This window comes from Phacochoerus africanus, chromosome 1 (assembly GCF_016906955.1).
Source record: "Phacochoerus africanus isolate WHEZ1 chromosome 1, ROS_Pafr_v1, whole genome shotgun sequence".
Lineage (NCBI taxonomy): Eukaryota > Metazoa > Chordata > Mammalia > Artiodactyla > Suidae > Phacochoerus > Phacochoerus africanus.
The window spans coordinates 17,797,623-17,819,205 of NC_062544.1; the positions used below are offsets into that span (position 1 = coordinate 17,797,623).

The 21,583-nt window shown below is 36.5% G+C and overlaps 1 protein-coding gene across 1 annotated transcript in view; it reads right to left on the reverse strand.

Annotated features, from left to right (window-relative positions):
- GABRB2 (gamma-aminobutyric acid type A receptor subunit beta2) overlaps window positions 1-21,583 on the reverse strand; it is a 254,571-nt gene that overhangs the window by 118,685 nt on the left and 114,303 nt on the right. Inside the window, exon 5 of the mRNA XM_047753648.1 lies at window positions 13,859-13,941. Coding sequence (XP_047609604.1) covers window positions 13,859-13,941 — 83 coding nt within the window. The remainder of the gene's footprint in view (window positions 1-13,858; window positions 13,942-21,583) is intronic.

Below are 21,583 nucleotides of genomic sequence, written 5' to 3' on the forward strand. Positions count from 1 at the left end.
TAGAATAGCGAAATAAGTGAATTAAAAAATTAGTGAAGAATCTTCTGACTACTCATCATTTGCAAAGCAATCTAAGAGATAAAATATAACACAAGACATAACCCCCCAAGAAGCATAGAAATCAAAGTTCTTAGATGCAATCAACAGACAATAACTTGTGTTAAATTAAACGGAAAGGTATTTATTAAATGAACTGCCTTTCAAAGACCAGAGACCTAGGTGTGGAAGCTATGAAGTCAAGAACAACATCAAAAATCATACAGCAGAAGTGGTTACTGAAGTTATCATTGCCACACCGTGCACCCCGCCCCCCCACCCCATAGAGGTAGTACAGTTCTCACTGTGGACACTATTGACATGCATCCTTAAGCACCTCCTCCCATCCACTGTCAAGTCTCCTATTCTCCTAGGGTGGACTTTTCCACAGTCACTTGTTCTTACAAAATGGATTTCCAATTCAGAGTTATATAACCGGAAGTGTCTTGGTCTTGCACCCACTTTCTACTTGCAAGGGAAGTTGAGAGAATGAGTTTCTAGCTTTTATTTTTAAAGCTTTTGTTATGGGAGATGCACTCTATCTTATAAAGTAGAGGATTCTTCACATATAGTAATCAGATATGGAGCAGGCAAAGAAAATAACAAATATCCACCGAAAGCTTATAATTTTACTAGGTAAGATTTATTAAGTATAGAATTATTACAAATAACTTATTTATAATACAATGGGGGCTATATTAATTTTGTTTGGGATATAAGTAAGGAAATGATATATGGAATGGTTAGAGACATGGGCTCTAAACTCAGGCATATCTAGGTTTAAATCTTGGTTGAGTCACTCTGCTCAGTCCTGGATAGTGACTTACTACATTCTCCAGTGTCACATTTGTCTACAGTTCCAAATGCGATCAAGGCTCTGCCAATCAGATATACGTGCTGGAGACTTGAATTCAGAATTGAATTGAGTGGAGAGAAAGCTATGGAATGCAACATCTGTTTGCTTAGTACAGCCTGAGAGGCAGCATGGTTTTGGTCTAGAAGCTAGAACAGTGGCCCCTTTACTCAGTAGGCAGTTACAACACCCCAGCAAGGAGCGGTGGATGTCCTTCCAATGCGGGGCTGGGCTGGGAGTTGAGGAACCCCATCTAAAAGCTCAGCCTCGCGTCTGTTTCTTCAGTCCTCCCAAGAACTCTGCAAGCCAAATGAGTCTCATTCTCCTTAAACTAGCTACCTTGGGTTTTATATTTTCTTCAAGTAGACATTCACGTGCTAACCTGTGTGGCCTTTGGAAGTTACACACCTTCCCCAAGGCACCTTGTCCTCATTTGTAAAGAGGAAATAATATCAGTAGCTGCCACATGAGAGATCATATCTTTATATACACAGCACCACATCTGGCACAAAGTACGCATTTTATACATGGTGGTTGATGGTACAGATGGCAGTGATGGAGATCTTGATGACTATATATATATATTAATCACAGTACCAGCTGCAGGAAGTGGGTACAGGAATAGATGGTACACTCTGCTATTTGACTTGCAATATTGAAAGCCTACTGAAAGGAACATATCTTCAAGTGGTAACACAGGGAGCCAGGTCCAGGCTCTGAGAAAAGGCAGTGTGAGTTGCAATTCATTGGGCTGCAACTATCAAACAAAAACAACATGAGTCTTCGGGAAAGGCTTCAAGGTGTATTTACGCCTCTGGCTTCTGATGTTCACATCAGGTTTCATGAAGTATTCTTTCTAGCTGTCACTAAGAATGCTAAGAAAGCCACAACTGTGGCATTTTCACTTAATTAGGATCAAGTATAAAATGAAGCCCAGCCAGGAAAAGACAGTTTTTGTTGAATGACAGCATTGTTGGCGCCTCTCCTGAGCCGAAAGGAAAACCAAGTAAACAAGTCTGAGCCCCCACTACTTTCCCTCCAGGAGGTTTGTATAGAAAAATTTATAATATACAGTGTGAACTGAAAACTGTGTTTTTGGCTCTACCGGGTAATTTCAAAGCAAGAAATAAATGAGCATGAGAAACATCAAAGACAGTGGCAATGGCTCTCAGAAAGATAAATATTACACAACATGAGTTTGTGAGCAGAGTCTCGTCCAACACTCAGGTTCCTAAGGGACTTAGGAACTCATTTCCTTTTTAAGAAAATGCTTCACTTTTAGGAACCCTTAACAAGAATCTGTTTTCTTACGATTGCTCCTTGCTGTTCTCTGAGTATCAAGCTGAGCCTGGGCCAACCCATTCCCAAACTTCACAGCTGTGCTTACCACATGGTCAGAGGAGTGAGCAGCTCTTGGGCTCTGGGCTCATTTAACTATCAACTCAGCTTAATACAAGTGAGGGATGGAAGCCAGTGTGTCAAGTTTTTCAGGGTTTGTGTATTGTTTATATTAATACCTTTCAATTTACAGAGCAAAAATCTAATAAGGGATGGTGGCTAATGCTAACATATTTCTCCCCAAATTCTCTGTATCTAAAACTCTAAATTCCAAAGGTAGCTGGATTCATGTGGAAGTCTTCATCACTGCCAGGATAATATAGTCTACCCACACTCTACCCCTTTGGCCAGCAGTTACTATGCACACACACAACTTATAAACTGCTTCATTTGTCAGAAACAGCCTAATGGCGTGTCCAGGAAAATTAACCAAGCAGGTAGATTTTCACCTGTGAGAATGGGAGATACTAATTTGATAATACTGAATTGTGTTTCTTTTTGGTTTGCCCACATAGGAATAACAAAATAATGGAATTCTTTGCAATTAAGAAAATAACTATATTTCTGCAATTCTAATGCAGTTGAAGTTCCTTTTACATTTTAGCATTTTTGAAATTGAAATATATCTACCAAGAGATGAGTATATTCAATGTAGAATTGTATTATTCTTATTAGTGTAATGTTGACTCTTTTTTTTGTCTTTTTTAGGGCCACGCCTGTTGCATATGGAAGTTCCCAGGCTGGGGGTCAAATTGAAGCCGTACCTCCCAGCCTACACCACAGCCAGAGCAATATGGGATCCAAGCCGCAACTGTAAACTACACCATAGCTGATGGCAACGCCGAATACTTTATCCATGAGCGAGGCCACGGATTGAACCCACATCCTCATGGATATTAGTTGGGTTTGTCAATGCTGAGCCATGATGGGAACTCTCATGCAATGGTAACTCTTACGACTGACAGTATTTAAGAGAAAAAAAATAGTCATCTGCCAGATAGTGACAGATAATAAAATAGTTATCCCTGTGTTGCTGTCTTATTGGCTCAAAGGTTAACCTACAGTATACACAATAATTCTAATGCTCAAGTATAAAGCTCTTTTTGCCTTTAATCCATTCATTTTACATTACAGAAAGTGTTGTCCCTATAACCTGCAAGTTGCCCAGGATATCACCATGCATGTAAACCAAGAATGAAGAAAACTCTCATCTTGGGAGTTTAAATGGGCACATTTCCTGTAAAATCATATGAAATAACTTTAAAGTTTATTTTCTATGTTGTAGCTATTCAACTTTCATGGATTTGTTTACATATTAGTGTTATCAGACTTTTATGAGATGACGGAAATGTTCTATATATTTTCACTGTCTAATGTGGCGGAAACATATGGCTGCTGAGCACATGTTACATGTCTGGATCGATTGAGGAACTGAATGTTTAGTTTCATTTAATTTTAATTAGTTTACATTTAACATTATATATTATATTGAACAGAAGATCCATACATCTATATACAGGCATGTATACAATCATAATTGCATTTAACAATATAGCTTTGATCATACAGGAAGTATAACATTATTAAAGAGCAACTAGTAGAATTAACTTATGTTCTACAATAGAGAATTGGTCAACTAAATTACATTTTAGCCATATGTGCAATACCAGACACTAAAAATTATGAAAGAGTATTTCAGAAAATAAGGTATTTTTGATATGATTTCAATTTTAAAAATGAGGATGAAAGTTGTATAGGCAGTTAAAATTGAGTACGTGTATGAAAAAGGAAAGTTCCAGTTTAAAATGGCATACTAAGCTTCCCTGCCTTACTTGAATCTCATCTAAATAACTATAAAAGGAAGGAATAGTAAAAATCTGTAATAGTACTACAAAATAGGGATGTATGCCATCAGTGGGCCAGTAATTTTGAGAAATGTACAAAAGTTAGGATATAGGTGGGGTTATGTGAATGAAGGAAACCAAAGAGAGTAACAAATTTTACCTGAGGGCATTTAAAGAAGAGAGCCCATCCCTTCATTAGTGTCCTGGAGCCATGACTTCACAGTGTGGTGTGATCAAGGTGCTTGAGAGAAGTGCAAACTCTCGGGCCTCACCCGACACCCTAAGTTAGAAACCCCCAGGGATGGGACCCAAAAACCTGCATTTTAACAAGCCTCTGGGAGGTTTTCATGCCCACTCAAGTGTGAGAACCAGGCCCCGGTTATCTGCTTTGGAGCTTCTAAAACTCCTGAGTCAGTAGGTCTGTGGTGTGGCCTGTTCATGTGGACTTTTAAAAACTCCTCAAGTTAGTCCCGTGTGCAGCAAGGTTAAGAACATACACACCAGAGAATTTGCAAACTCAGGAAAATCAGAGTGGGGGGCATATGGAACCACAAGACTAGTTTTCATCTTTCTCCTACAAATGTCTCTGGTGATAGCACTCAAGATAATGCTGGAAGAAGGCTCCCTACACAAAGCGGGGACTGCGTGGGTTCCCAGTTAAGGCAAAGCGAAGGCTAGAACAGAGCTGCAGATAGCACCTCTACAAATAGAGGAAGAAAAGTGAATTCGTAGTTCCATCAGTTCCTTCCTGGAGTAAAAGAGTGAAATAAAGTGCTTATATCTCACGTGAGTCTCGGTTACCTGTGAAAGGTCTTAGCCTATGCTCTTAAAGAGACTGGCTGTCTGATCAGCATGCCCACTTCTCTTCCCACCTCACACTATTCAGGGAAGAAGCTGGCTATGGAAACAATCTTATAACCGTACTGGGGAGACTCAAGTCAGATCAGAAAACCTCTATCAGTAACCTGATCTGATCAAACTAGCCATTGTTTACAAATACAAATTGATGACCAAGATCAGCAGATATATAAGGAGAACCTTATATACATACATGAAAAAGAAAGACCAAGATAAGCATACATTATCACAAAAGGAGACAGATGAAGAAAGCAGAAGAAAATCTATAACATAACTTAAATTGATATAATTTAAATTAAAAAGGACATCCCAGAAGAGAACAAATGACTATGGTAAATGAGAAGTCAAAAGAATAAGGAATAATTTCAACTGAAAACATGATTGCCAAAATATATACTTACTAGTAACAATTTCTTTAAAATAAAAGATGTATAATACTAATTTGAAAGAGAAAAATCTATGAATTTTGGTTCAGAGCCGATAGATGTGGGGGGGCATTCAAGATTGACCTAGCGGGAATAGTAGTAGGAGAAAACAGAGACTACAGAAAGAGCAAATGAAAAATGTAATATATATATATTTCCTCTATGCTCTTGGGAGAAAAATACTGTAGAGTTCCACTATCTTCATTTTTCATAATCAATATCAAGATGTACCCTTTACGTCCAAGTCACGACTCTACTTTCCAACAGTGGAAGAATGGAAAGGGAAGAAATCCTAAAGTCCAGATGTACATAAGTTCACAATGATATCTCTAGAAGGTACGGGAGGTTCTAAACACATGTCCTGGTGCTGGTCTGTGGTCACACAGAATAATAGTTAAACGAAGATCACATTCAACAAGGTATCTCTATACAACACAGGCCCGAAGGCAAAGCCCCACTTCTACAGCACTAGATAAAATTTAAGAAAATATCAAAATAGGACAGTGATTCAAATTAAACTTGTATGCCATGACACCATGGAGCATTTGCAATGCTTTTTGCTTTCCCCTTGATAAATAATTATGACTAAGCCTCAGGGGAATGTCACAAGAATATTTGTTTAATTTGAAATAATTTGAGAATCACCTAAAATACTTAGTAACTTCATTGTTTAACACATACACCCTGACCCCTATGGGCACAGATGCAGGCACACATATGTTTTCTTCTGTGGTGATGCTTCTTAAAGCTGTAAAGAAATCAAAAGCCTCAAGGGGGTTCTAGATTATTTAGAAAGATGGGAAAATGTGGGGGGCTTAGACTTATTTCTCACAGACACAATTGTAAGATGTATTCCTGGGAGGAAAATCTGAGAAAAGAAAGATTGCTAGCAACTTGGCAACAGACTATTGGCAAAATACACACACCGTTCTACTTAATATCTTAGCAGGGATGTGCTTTTCATCTTTCTCAATGGCACTGCTCCCAGAGGTATACGCATATGGGATCTCCATCCTCACATCAACCAGTGATTTCCTAACTGCCCTTTAAATAAAAGGTCCTACATATTTTTGCTGATGCCAAGGAAACATCAACCCAGAGCTCCTTAGAAATCATATAGTCCCAGAACTTGCCCAATGCAAGAATTCTTTCTTTCCTAAGAAAATGATTTTACTAGATTTTTTAATCAGCAGATTTGTTTATCAGTCTCTATTGATCTCTTTCATAAGAATTATTTAGAATGCAATTGTTGAAAAGGAAATAGAGTTTTTATTCTGTCAATATCCTAACAGGTATATTTCTTTTTTCTTTTTAGGGCCACACCCACGGCATATGGAGGTTCCCAGGCTAGGAGTCCAACTGGAGCTGTAGCCACCAGCCTATGGCACAGCCAGAGAAACACAGAATCTGAGCTGTGTCTGTAACCTACACCACAGCTCACAGCAATGCCTGATCCTTAACCCACTGAGCAAAGCCAGGGATCTAACCCACATCCTCATGGATACTAGTTGGGTTCGTTAACTACTGAGCCACAATGGAAACTCTAGGAAGATGTTTTTATATGATACTCAATTGAAATTCAATATGATGGCAATAAGTGCATTTATATTTCCTGCTTTTTAAAGCATCCTGAATATCTCCAAGAAGAGATGCCTGTTCCAACACACTGTCACCCACTCATGAGCACCTTTTCCTACATTGACCATAGAGGCTTTAGATGGTCAGCAGTGATGACTGTCTTTTCTGGACCTATTTAAATGTCAACAAAACCATAAATGGATTATATTTTAAAAAATGGAACTATTCTTGCATTTCATCCAAGTACAGATGTCAAAGAACTTCTAAATATCCCTCTTTGGATTTTGCTAATTATCCATTCTTTCCCTTCTGGCAGAAATACAGTAGGCACAGCTGGTTGACACATTCTATGAGGAGGTAGACAGCCCTACAGACAATGAAATTTGCTTGGAAAATAAAAGCAAGGGCCAGAATAATATCTGCAAATGTTAAGGACTGGGTTATACTTGGATCTCTCCTTGGTTGGATTTACTAGATCTCAAAATTAGGGCAAATCTGTGGCAGTATGGGGCTTTTTATATGTAATAATAAAAATTAATATTACAATAATTATTACAGAAGTTACTATTTAATTTGGATGTCTACCATGTACCAAGCAAAGCGCTATATTCTTTATATTAGTTTTTTAATCCTCATAAGTACTTCATGTGGTAGATATTATGATGTCCATTTTATCTGTGAGGAAACTGAGGCTCAGCAAAGTAGGGTAAATTTCTCAACATCATGCAGATAGTCAGTGACTGAGAAGTGGTGTCTGATGCTGCCACAAAGGGCGGTGGCAGGACTTGTTTTTAAGATTCTGAAAGGAGATGTCTGACTGGCTGCCTCAGTAAACACTTGGCTTAGCCCTGTGATGCTGTCTATGAAAATGCTGCTAAGTTCTATACTTTGCAATTCATTGTAGCTCACACTAGGGTTGAGACTGACCAAAAATCAACACAACTGAAAGTGAGAGTACTGATCTTTTTCTCTGAGACACTGATGCTGTCCAGTCCAAATCAGAGACAGGCTGAAATAAAATCACACAAATAAAGGAGGAAAAAAAGAAAAGAACTTTCAGATTTTTGGTAATATGAGCAACCTGTTAATAGATCCAGCTGAGAGGATTCCATGCTTCTTTTCAGACAAGCAGTTCACACGTCCTAAACAGAAACCCTTGAAATGGGGATGGAGACTATGTAATACATCCTTATCCTTCTGAGGAGGGGAGAGGGACCACGTAGCTGATATTTATATCAAGAAGCTGAGCTTGCTGAGTATGCAATAGAATAGCCCCCTAACTATTCCCATTTCAAAGACAGATTATACTCCTGTCATCCTCTTTCCACTACTTTTCATTTCTGAATGGAACACACAAAGTGGCATTGCAGTATAATGGAATGTTATGTCCTCATAGCATAATATGAACTGCATATATTTTTCAAAGAAATAAATCCGTGACTTGCCCTACTATCCTTAAATTATACTTGGGGGCATTATATTTTTCAAAGCATCATCACACTTGGGATAATCCACTGTTTATTAGAATTCATCTTATTCCCAAACAGCAAAGTTAAAAAGAACTTTATATAGGCTAGCTAGTATCTTTGCTGTCATTTGGTGCTTTTAGGGCAAAAGAGAAATATAAGTGAGTATTCTAGTACCCCTTTTCCAACTGGACTCAAAGATTCAGAGAAACACACACATAAATTATGTGGACAAAGTATGATATAGCTGACCACAGATAATAGAAGCTTGCAGGTATAAAGTAAGGAGAACTGGATCTAAGTGAAAATATTGGAAAAACCTGGAAAAGATTTCTCCTTTTTGCTCTGGCAATTAATTTCCACTATCTCCATGGTGATATATATTATTAGGGCCTATTTAGTTCAGCAAACCTCATTAATTCTACAGAGCTTCTCCATTCCTCCAAATTTAAGAAAAGTGGTAAAGTAAGCATAGTCCATATTAACCTTCTAGATCCCTCAGCACTTTATTTCAAGGTTTGTTCTAATCTTTCTCTAGGATCTTAAAAAAAAAAAAACTAAACTAAATATTTCATCTTGGCAGCACTTTCCACTACTGAGATTTTTACATTCATATATGTACTTATTTAAATAACACCTATTTTCTTCCTCATAATGAAGGAGGATGGAGATATTGTCTTTTGTTTATCTTTATGTCTCTAGGGCATATTTCAATACCTAGTAAATAATTACTGCTCAACTAATATCTAATGAATGAATGAATGAGGAGTGCAAGCATGAACAAATTGGCAATAAACTCAACTCTAATATTTTCCTACCAAGATCCCCAGAATCAAATTATATCAACATTTCTGTAATGAAACCAATATACTAATTGTTGATAGGGAGACAAGGTGATGATGATTTAGGCTCATTTGCACTTGAAAGATGGAGGAAGGGAAGTAAGAAGGAGAAGGAATGAGAGAAGAAAAGTGAGGAGAAGGTGAGAAAGGAGAGGGGGAGTGAATGAATGCCTAAAGTTAACAGAAAGAAATGATAAATAAGGTGATACGTCAGGCATCAACCTCAAAGATAGTTGTTTAAGGGATAGGATCATAAACTTATTACAATTTAATTTGTCAACTACCTACTTATAATAATATCATGTATGTTATTAATATAACACCATATTTTATTATCTACAACAATGATTCACTATCTGACTAAAGATGAATAAGCCCTAATTTTTTCAGGAAGACAGGCTATTTGCTCAATTTTCAGAATAGGGATCTTCCTGAAAATCTAATACCTACAAAGTCAGGGTTTTTACTAAGATAAGTCATTATCAATTACTACATTAACACAAAGCCATTGTGCCAATCAGTAGCTGCATAATCTGGAAAAATACTCTCTTGGAGTCTATCCCCCTAGTTGTGAAGACAGAAGTATTAATACCTACCTTGTAAACTTTAAACTTAAGTGATCACAGGAGACAATGAAGGCCATTAATTTATCAAGGAGATATAACAATTGTAAATATTTATGCAACATTAGAGAAGCTTCATATACAAAGCAAATACTAACAGAACTAAAAGGAGAAATAAAGAGGAATATAGTAATAGTTGGGGACTTTAAGACTCCAGTCTTCACTATGGGTAGATTATCCAGACCAAGAACAATAAGGAAACAGTAGATTTAAACAATAACATAAGACAAAATGACTGAACAGACATACAGAACATTCCACTGACAGCAACAAAATATACATTACTCTCAAGCATGCACAAAATTTTGCCTAATATATATCATATGTTAGGTCACAAAATAAGTCTCAAAAATTTCAAGAAGACAGAAATTATATCAAATATCTTTTCCAAATACAATGGTATGAAACCAGAAATCAACAATAGGAGGAGAGCTGGAAAATTCATATGTATGTAGAAATCAGATAACATAATCCTGAACAGCCAATGGATCAAAGAATATATCAAAAGAGTAATTTGAAAATATATCTTAAAACCAATGAACTAGAAACACAACATATGAAAACTTAAGGGACACAGCAAAAATAGTTTCAAGAAGAAAGTTTATAGCTATAAGCACATATATCAAGAAAAAATAAAGTTCTCAAATAAACAATATAACAGGAATTCCTGTTATGGCTCAGTGGTAATGAACCCAATTAGTATCCATGAGGACGTGGGTTCAATCCCTGGCCATGCTCAGTAGGTTAAGAATCCTGCATTGCAGTGAGCTGTAGTATAGGTCAAATACCCAGCTTGGATCTCACATTGCTGGCAGTTGTAGCTCTGATTCAACCACTAGCCTAGAAACTTCCATATGCCAACTTTAGGTGCATCCCTTAAAAGGGGGGAGGGGGAAGCCACCACCAACAAAAAAACACCAAAAACAAAACCAAATGAAACAAAACAAAAAAACAAAAAATCAAATAAGTAACCTAAAATTATACCTAGAGGAACTAGGAAAAGAAGAAAAAAACTAAGCCCAAGTTGGCAGAAAAAGGAAAGAATAAAGAGTAGATCAGAAATAACTGAAATAGAGAACAGGAAGACAATTACATGAAAAGGAAAAGATTATAGAAGAAAAGATTAACAAAACTGAGAGTTGGCTTTTGAAATGATAAGCAAAATTAATAAACCCTTAGCTAAACTAACCAGGAAAAAAAAAGAGAAAGGGATCACACAAATAAAATTATTAATGAAAGAGGAGACATTCCAACTGATATCACAGAGATACAAAGGGTCATGAGACTACTATGAACAATTAAAAACCAGTATGTTAAACAGTCTAGAAGAAATGGATAAATTACTAGAAACATACTATCTACTAAGACTGAATCATAAATAAATAGAAAACATGACCAAACCAATTACCAGTCAGAAGACTGAATCAGTACTGAAAAACTTCACAAAAAAGAAAAGCCCAGAACTGGGCTAGTTTTCACTGACTAATTTTACCAAGCATTTAAAGAAGAATTAATGCCAATTATTTCAAAATCTTTCAAAAAGTTTAAAAGAAAGGAATGCTCCCAAACTCACTATACAAGACCAGGATTATCCTACCCAAAGCCAGATAAGGATCTTGAACAAGAATGATAAAGCTGGAGGCCTAACACTTCTGATTTTAAACTATAATGCAAAGCTATCATAATCAAAACAGTATGGGTCTATTATAAAAATAGACACACAGACCAATGGAACAGAGGGTTCAGAAATAAACCCTCACATATGTGGCCAGCTAATATTTGACAATGGATTCAAGAATACTCAATGGAGAAGAGACGGTCTCATTCAACAAATGGTGCTGGGAACTGGATAACCACAGGTAAAAGAATTTGCATCAAATACAAATCAAAACCACAACAAACTACCACCTTACACCTGTTAGAATGGCTATAATAAAAAAGGCGAGAGATAATAAATACTACCTATGTAGGATGTGAAGAATAGGGAATCTTGGGTACTGATGATGAAAATGTAAATTAGTATGGTCACTATGAAAAACAGTATAGAAGATTCTCAAAAATTAAAAGCAGAACTATCATATGATCCAGCAATCTTACTTCTGGGTACATATCTGAAAGAAATGAAATCACTATCACTAAGAGGTTCCTGGACTTCCATGTTCACTGCAGCATCATTTATAATAGCCAAGACATTGAGACAACCCAGGTACTGTTGATGGATATATGAATAAAGAAAATATGACATATACATATATACTATACATGTTATATAATTCTATATAATTTAAAATATTCATGCCAGAATTATAATTATTACATGGAACACTTGGATGTTGCCTGTGTCCTTAGGCATCAGCAATTCTTTAAAATAAAAAGGCCTTGTTCACTCACCTAAGATGGTTGTAAAAGGCTCAGGGGAAATAACATCAGAACAAGTGCCTTAATCATGTACAATTATGATTAATGAAGTCTCTAGTCAAATTCTACCACAAGAAATGCTCTTACAACAAAAATTCATTAGTATAACACAGCCACAAACATTTTTGCAAAATATCCTTACAGCAACAATTTGAAACATCCAAAGAATATGAACACTGAAGAATATTATTCTTTAAACTAAGTTATGAAATGCAAAATTATCTAAAAGATGTCCACATAAAAATAATCACCCAAATCCTATAAACCCATTTCACTAAATAGTTCTTTATGGCAAAGATCTAATGTGAAAATAATGATAATTTGGAAATACAAGTATGAAATCAAGTTCCTCAAAAAGTATATAAATTTAACTATCCTTCAAAGCTATTTTTTGAAATGGGAAAAAAATACCAGCAGTGTGTCAAAAGTGCTGTATTTCTGTTCAGAACAATGATTTAGAGTTGCACAGCTTACCATGGGTAGAGTTCCTCCCCAAGGTTGAGGGTATCTGCAAAGAGGTCAAGCTACTCATTATCTTGAATGCTGGCTGTAAAATCATCAGCTTCCAATTGTTTGATAGGATGGAATATGAAAACATTGCAAAGAACTGACAGAGGAAAAAGATTCAAAATCCTACTCCACCACAAATGACTCCCTGTGTGACCTCTGAAAGGGAGCTGCGTAACTAAATCGATGTTTAAGCCCACCCAACAGGGTAAGCGACTGAATCATCAGGAAGAATGCTGAAGGAGTTTGCGCTGTGGCACACTAGGTTAAGAATCTGATTGCATCAGTTTTGGTTGCTGCAGAAGCAGGGGTTTGATCCCTGGCTCAACACATGGGTTAAGAATCAGGTGTTGCCGCAACTGTGGCATGGTCACAGCTGTGGCTTGGATTCAGTCCCTGGGCTGGGAAATTACATATGCCATGGGTGCATAAAAAAAAGAAGGATGCTAAAACCATGGCCTAGAAAAGCATCGGCACTGCAAAATAGGTCTGCATATGAAAGAGAATAAACATACACATACACCAATCTTGCTCATCATATGGCCTTCAATAAGAATATAAAATAAACTTTAGATACTGAAAATAACCCCTTGAGACAAAAAAATATTCCACAAGTTCACACTATGTAAATGTTTTAACTAAATCAAAGGTCATCTTTAGCTTGCAGTTGCAGAGATAACGCTGTCAGAGGAAAGACAATTAAGGCATCTCATGTCATATTGCCATCTCCACCTGTTTTCCTAAGCCTATTGCAGCTGTTTGCACCAATTCCATAAAATAACTGCCTAAAATAGCCCTTGGTCTCCTTCCAGACTCAGCATCTTCCTTTCTTTGCTAAAGGACTGCTTCCCTATGCATCTCTCCCAGGTAAGTAGGGATGAGACTGAAAAGGTGGCAGCATCATTGAGGGAAGAACACACTGTGAGAGCCTTTTTCCACCAAATGGAGCATGCTAGCACAGTCTTTGCAGAACTTGTGGTCTGGACATGAACTAGGGTAGGAGACCAATCCCTAAGAAGACCCTTAAAACAGACAGAGCTCAGTTTAGATAGATTCTCAGAAAAACTTACAGCTTTCAATTTCCAGGGTGCAATTTTGTTCATCCAGTGGGTACCGCCTTAGGTCCATCATACAGGCAGCTGTGGTTGTGATTCTAGAAGAGAAATATCAATGACATATGCTGTTAGCTGGTCCATGACTGGAGTTGGAAAAATTAAATCTAAGTCTCAAAGAAGATAGAACTGGACCTCTAGGAAACTGATTTAGTCTAAGTGCTAACAAAATAAGAGTGCTACTACTGTGAACAGCTATTTTCCTTGATGAGCCTGGTGATATTTGGAAATTCAACAGAGTGGACCGAATAAGCATTTCCTAAGATGTGGTCCACTACCTATCTGGTACCAAAACCACCTGGCAGCATTTGTTAAACAAGCAGTTTTCATTGTCCAGTAGATCTTGGGCATGGGCTGGGCCAAACCAGAACTCTATTTTACTAGCATCCCAGGTGACTGAGAACACCAACATGGATATTACTCTTCTGCTCTTGTTTGTTTTCTCCTCCCTTTCTCAAGATCCTAAAACCTAATTGTCCATCAATCTTGGCTTTGATCCAACATTTCTGACTTTTCTATACATTGTATATACATTACTTTGCAAGTGTGTTAGTATAACACACAATAAGCCTTTCCTCTATCACCTGATTTGCTCTGTCTTGAAAAATCAGATATTCTCATGGCCTGTTAGTGAGCTTCCTCCTGTTGATTGGTAGTTATTTACTTATAACACATGATACACATTAATTTATCAGGAAGAAGTGATTTTTTGCTTCCTTAGTGTCTTTATATTTATCTGTCATCATTTTTCACTAATCTTACTTTTCATGAATTGAAGACCTAATGGAAAGAGCCAAAAAAATCAGTAGTAAGTGATTTATCAGTATTGTTTCTGATCATTAAGGCAGCATGATGATTCAGAAAAGCACAAGGGTTAAAACAAACAGACATAGGTATGAATTCTAATTCTGCCTCACCAACTGTGATACACATCAAGCTGATTAATATCTCCTAATTGACCTTAGTTTGTCTGTAAAAATAAGTCATTATTAATAACAATAATAATTACCTAATGGAGTTTCTTATGAATAAATATATTTTTGTAAAGAATACAAAAGAGTACCTACACATAATAGGCACTTTACATCTGCTTAAAAAAATAAGAGGAAAATTTGATGTTAAATTTGATGAACTTTGGCTTTAATTACTCTGAGGGGCACTATGCTCTGTTGGAAACAGAAATAAGATGCAGTCCCAGCTTGGAAGAAACAATCCAGAGCTAGAACTTATTCATGAAAAAGTTTTGGGCAGAGCTTAGACAAACAGTCCAAATATACCGAATCTATAACATTCCTTAGATGTGAGAGATCTGCTCCTCAGTTGTTGGATGGAAAGAAGCAATTGACCTAATTTAATTAGTGCATGACTCTTTAGGTTCGATGTCTGCCTCATTAAGGTCTGTACTCTGTTAATTTTTGTTTTCCTCTTTAGTGATAAGATTATTTCTTGATTCCTTCCTCTCTTTTACCAGGAGTTCGCTATTCTGCCTCAACTCCTATTCATCTCCACCACCTTCCTCAGAATCTATGCCCCAAGGCCTCACTTCTACAGTATCTTCATCTCCCAGCCTCTCCAATTGCCTCCTTACTATTATCCATAGAACAGTCAGATGTTTTAAAACAAATGAGATTTTATCACTTGTCCTTGCAAATTTTAGGGGCTCTTCCAAAAAAATCTGAAGTCTTGGATTTGGCCCACTGTGCTGTGAATAATGTCACCCTTCCTGGTATACTTTCTCTAAGTCCTCACTCACTATTTCTAGCTTTTATATTTGTTATCTCTGTCTAGAATAGGTGTCTCTTAAATAAGCTATTCAAAGAGCCCTCTTTTCTGATCCTTTAGCTCAAACATCATTTCCTCTGAAAGGCCTTTCCTAAGCAGCCCACCCAAAGTGGCTGCCTTAACTAATGACCAATGGTAGCTGTTTATTTCCTTCAAGGAATTACTATAGTATGAAATTATTGTGCTTATTTCTTTTTTGTAAGAACTAATTCTCGGAGTTCCCATCATGGCACAGTGGTTAACGAACTCAACTAGGAACCATAAGGTTGCGGGTTCGATCCCTGGCCTTGCTCAGTGGGTTAACGATCCGGCGTTGCCGTGAGCTGTGGTGTAGGTTGCAGATGCGGCTCGGATCCAGCGTTGCTGTGGCTCTGGCGTAGGCTGGAAGCTACAGCTCCTATTCGACCCCTAGCCTGGGAACCTCCATATGCCACGAGAGCAGCCCAAGAAAATGGCAAAAAGACAAAAAAAAAAAAAGAAAGAAAAAAAAAAGAAAAAAAAAGAACTAATTCTCCCAGTAAAATATAAGCTGTTAGAAGATAGACTTTCTTTCTATTTACTGTAAGAGAATCAAAAATATCTGTTGAATGGATAAATGCATGAATTATAAAGAGTCAAGCAGTTGGTTTTGATGTTCATGGATCTTTTATTTGAAGGACTAATTCATTGTATCATTTCTCTTCTTTTTAAACTTACCATGTGTCTTTGGCTTGAGAACTTCTTTTTATATTTTTAACAGTTAAATTTTAATCAATTTAATTAGCATTACATAAATAGTACCAGAGTTATCTTACTATCAAGCAGTTTATTTCTGCTTTCAATGGACTGATAAATTTTCTGTATTTTATAAATTCTAAAAAGTGAGTAAAAATTAACATTCATATTTAATTATTTATTCAGGGTTTTAAAAGGACACTTTATTTTGGCTATATGATACTTTGCTAAATTTTGCCTAGTCCACTGATTCCTTTTTTTTAATGTGTACATGCAACTTGAATTTCTGCTAACATACAGGAACCTGTATTGGTCTAGAGAAGAAATTTTCAGAAGAAATAAAATTAGATACATGGTTTGCATAGCAAACTTTCATGCTATTTATGTAAAACAGCAGAATCAATATCCTGAGACATTAGAGAAAATTAATTTCACTTGGTGAACGCAAATGACAGGAGAAGTACAAAGGAACACATATGATAAAAAGGGAGAGCCTTAAATTGATACCCAAATGTGGGAGTGACATGAAATTTGCAATTGCTACAATAGGGTGTGGTTCACACTTTCTGCTGATGCATACTGTGGTAACTAACATCTATGGACACCAGTGTCATAAACAAGAAAAATAAAATGACTAATGCTAATGTGGATGCAATGGATTTCTGCTCATGTTTTAAAAATAAAATGTTTTCCTCACATCAACATTCATATTTACATCAAGATTTTACCTCTTTAATGCTATAATACACGTGTTTTTGTTTTTGTTTTTTTTGTCTTTTTGCTATTTCTTGGGCCGCTCCCGCGGCATATGGAGGTTCCCAGGCTAGGGGTTGAATCGGAGCTGTAGCCACCGGCCTACGCCAGAGCCACAGCAACGCAGGATCCGAGCCGCGTCTGCAACCTACACCACAGCTCACAGCAACGCCAGATCATTAACCCACTGAGCAAGGGCAGGGACCGAACCCGCAACCTCATGGTTCCTAGTCGGATTCGTTAACCACTGCGCCACGACGGTAACTCCAGTGCTACAATACACGTTTTATAGTTGACATTAATAACCCTTTGCGTCTCCTGTTGGATTAAAACAGAAACTTTGTAGCCAAAATAACAATTGTTTTTTGATTCTTCAGAAAATTATTGAAGTGTAGTTCATTTACAATGTTAAGTTCTGCTATATAGCAATGTAATTCAGCTACATATCCATTCTTTCCCCATATAGGATATCCCAGAATATTAAGTAGAGTTCCTTGTGCTATACAGGAAGTCCCTGTTGGGCATCCATTCCATAGACAACAGTGCCTATGCCAATCCTAAACTTCTAATCCATCCCCTCCCCCTACACTTCCACTCTGATAAGCATACATTTGCTTTCAAAGTCTGAGTCTGTTACTGTTTTGTAAATGAGCTCACCTGTATCATTTTTCAGATTCCACATGTAATTAATATGATATTTGTCTTTATCTGACTATTTCACTTAGTATGATAATCTCTAGGTTCATCTATGTTGCTGTGAATGGCTTCCTTTCCTTCTTTTTATGGCTGAGTAATGTTCCATTATAGATTGATGATAGATAGATAGATAGACAGATAGATAGACAGATAGATAGATAGATAGATACCACATCTTCTTTATCTGATCCTCTGTTGATGAACATTTAGACAGCCTCCATGCCTTAGCTATTATAAATAGTGGTGCAATGAACATTGGGGTGCATGTATCTTTTTGAATTATGGTTTTCTCTGGATATATCCCTAGGAGTGGGATTGCTGGATCATATAGTAGTTTTATATTTAGTTTTTTTTAGGAGTCTCCATATAGTTCTCCATAGTAGTTGCATCAGCTTACATTTTCCCCCAACAGTGTAGAAGGGATCCCTTTTCTCCATATCCTTTCCAGCATTTAACGTTTGCAGGCTTTTGATAATGGCCATTCTGACTGGTGTGAGGTGATACGTCATTGTATTTTTTGTATTTTTTCATTTTCATTTCTCTAGTAATTACTGATGCTGAGCAACTTTTCATGTTTTTTTTTTTTTTCCCCATCTGTCTTCTTTGGAGAAATGTATTTAGGTCTTCTGTTTATTTTTTGATTGGTCTTTGATATAGAGCTACATGAGCAGTATGTATATTTTGGAGATTATTATTTTCAAAGATTTTCTCCCATTTTGCAGGCTATCTCTTCATTTTGTTTATGGTTTCCTTTGTTGTCTAAGGCTTTTAAATTTAATTAGGTCCCATTTGTTCCCATCTGTTGATTTTTTTTTAATTTTCATTATTCTAGGAGGTGTATCCAAAATATATATTGTGTGATATGTCAGAGTGTTCTGTCTATGGTTTCCTTTAGGAATTTTCGAGTATCCAGTCTTAACATTTAGGTCTTTAATCCATTTTCATGTATGGTTTTAGGGAGTGTTCTAATTTCATTCTCTTTATATGTAGCTGTCCAGTTTTCCCAGCACCATTAAGTGAAGAAACTGTTGTTTCCACTGTATATTTCTGCCTCATCATATGTTAATTGAACACAGGTGCTTGGGTTTATTTATGTGCTTTATATCCTGATCCATTGATCATTATTTCTGTTTTTAACTAGTACCGTACTTTTTTTTTTTTAAGGTTTGCACCTATAGCATATGGAAATTCCCAGCCTAGGGGTCAAATCAGAGCTGCAGCTGCCAGCCTATGCCACAGCCACAGCAACATGGGATCCAAGCCATGTCTGCAAACTACACCACAGCTCAGAGCAATACCAGATCCTTAAACCCACTGAGTGAGGCTGGGGATCAAACCCACACCCTCATGGATACCATTTGGGTCCATAACTCACCAAGCCATTATGGGAACTCCAGGACCATATAGTTTTGACGACTGTAGGCTTATTGTATAGTCTAAAGTTGGGGAACCTAATTCCTCTACATTTTTCTTTCTCAGGATTGCTTTGCCCATTTGGGGTCTTTTGGGTTTCTACACAAATTAAAAAAAAAATTGTTCTAGTTTGTGAAAAATTCCATTGGTAATTTGATAGGAATTGCATTGAATCTGTATACTGCTTTAGGTAGTATAATCATTATGACAAAACTGATATTTCCAATCCAAAAACATGGTATACCTTTCTATTTGTGTCATATTCAATTTCTTTCAACAGCGTCATAGTTTTTAGAGTACACGTCTTTTGCCTTCTTAGGTAGGTTCATTCCTAGGTATTTTTTCTTTTTGATGTGATGGTAAATGGGATTATTTCTTTAATTTCTCTTTCTCATCTTTCATTGCTAGTGTATAGGATGGCAACAGATTTTTGCATATTAATTTTGTATCCTGCAACTTTACCAAATTCATTGATATACTCTAGTAGTTTTGTGGTAGCATCTTTAGGATTTTTTTTGGATAGTATCATGTCATCTTCAAACAGTGATCATTTTACTTCTTCTTTTCCCATTTGGATTCCTTTCATTTCTTTTTCTTATCTGATTGCCATGGCTGGGACTTCCAAAACTGTGTTGAATGAAAGTGGTGAGAGTGGACATCCTTATCTTGTTCCTAATATTAAAGAAAGTGCTTTCAGTTTCTCTCTGTTGAGAATTATATTAGCTATGGGTTTATCATATAAAGCCTTTAATATGTTGAGGGAGATTCCCTCTATGCTCACTTTCTGGAGAGTTTTTATCATAAATGGGTGCTGAATTTTGTCAAAAGCCTTATGACAAAAGGCTTTATCATATGTCTTTTATTCTTCAGTTTGTTAGTGTGGTATATCACACTGATTGATTTGCAGATATTGCCAAATCCTTGCATCTCTGGGATAAATCCCACTTGATCACAGTGGATGATTATTTTAATGTATAGTTGTATTTGGCTTGATAATATTTTGTGGAGGATTTCTGCATCTATGTTCATCAGTGATATTGGCCTGTACCTAGAGACAAATGACAATGAAGATAAAACAATCCAAAACCTATGAGATGTGCCTAAATAGTTTTGAGAGGGAAGTTTATATCAATACAATCTTACCTCAGGAAACAAGAAAGATCTCAGAATCTAACCTTACACCTAAAGCAACTAGTGAATGGGGGGAGGGATGGACTTGGGGGGGGGGTGAGACTGGCAATGTGCACACAGAGGTATACGAAATGCTGTGCCAATGGGGACCTGCTGTACATCATAGGAAATCTACCCAATATGCTGTGATAATCCATATGGGAAAAGAATCTGAAAAAGAATGGGTGTGTGTACATGCATAGCTGAATCACTTTGTTGTAAAGCAGAAATTATCACAACATTATAAATCAACTATACTTCAATAAAATTTTAAAGATGAAAAAATAAACAAAACCCAAAGTTAGTAGAAAGAAAGAAATCATAAAGATCACAGCATAAATAAATCAAATAGAGATGAAGAAAACCACAGGAAAGATCAATGAAACTAAAAGCTGGTTCTTTGAAAAGATAAACAAAGCTGATAAACTTTTAGTCAGACTCATCAAGAAAAAAAAGGAGAGGACTGAAATCAATAAAATTATAAATGAAAAAGAAGTTACAACTGACAGAGCAGAAATACAAAGGATTTTAAATGACAACTGCAAACAACTATATGCTAACAAACCAGACAACCTAGAAGAAATGGAAAAATTCTTACAAAAGGTACAACCTTACAAGACTGAACCAGGAAGAAATAGAAAAATATGAATAGACCAATCAATCACAAGTACTGAAATTGAAACTGTGATTCAAAAACTTCCAAAAAACAGAAATCTAGGACCAGATGGCTTCTGGCTTCACAGGCAAATTCTATCAAACACTTCAAGAAGAGTTAATACCCATTTTTTATGAAACTATTCTAAAAAATTGCAGAGGAAGAAACACTCCTAAGCTCATTTTATGAGGCCTCCATCACCCTGACACCAAAAACAGACACAATAATCTATTTGGAATCCTTATCATACAGAATAAATGACCTGGGACAAATCACTTACACTCTCCAATACTTGATTGCTTCTGATCACATGGATTAAAAACCTGACATCCTGCTTGGTTTTGAAATAATAAAAGGAGGAAGAATCTGTAACTCATAAAATGTTCTGCATCTTTTGTTATTACTGACTGCTACTGAGTAAATACAATGAAAACTACTAGTTACTTGGAGGTATTTTTGCTTTGTTTTGTTATGTTTTTTTGACTTTTTTACTACTCAAT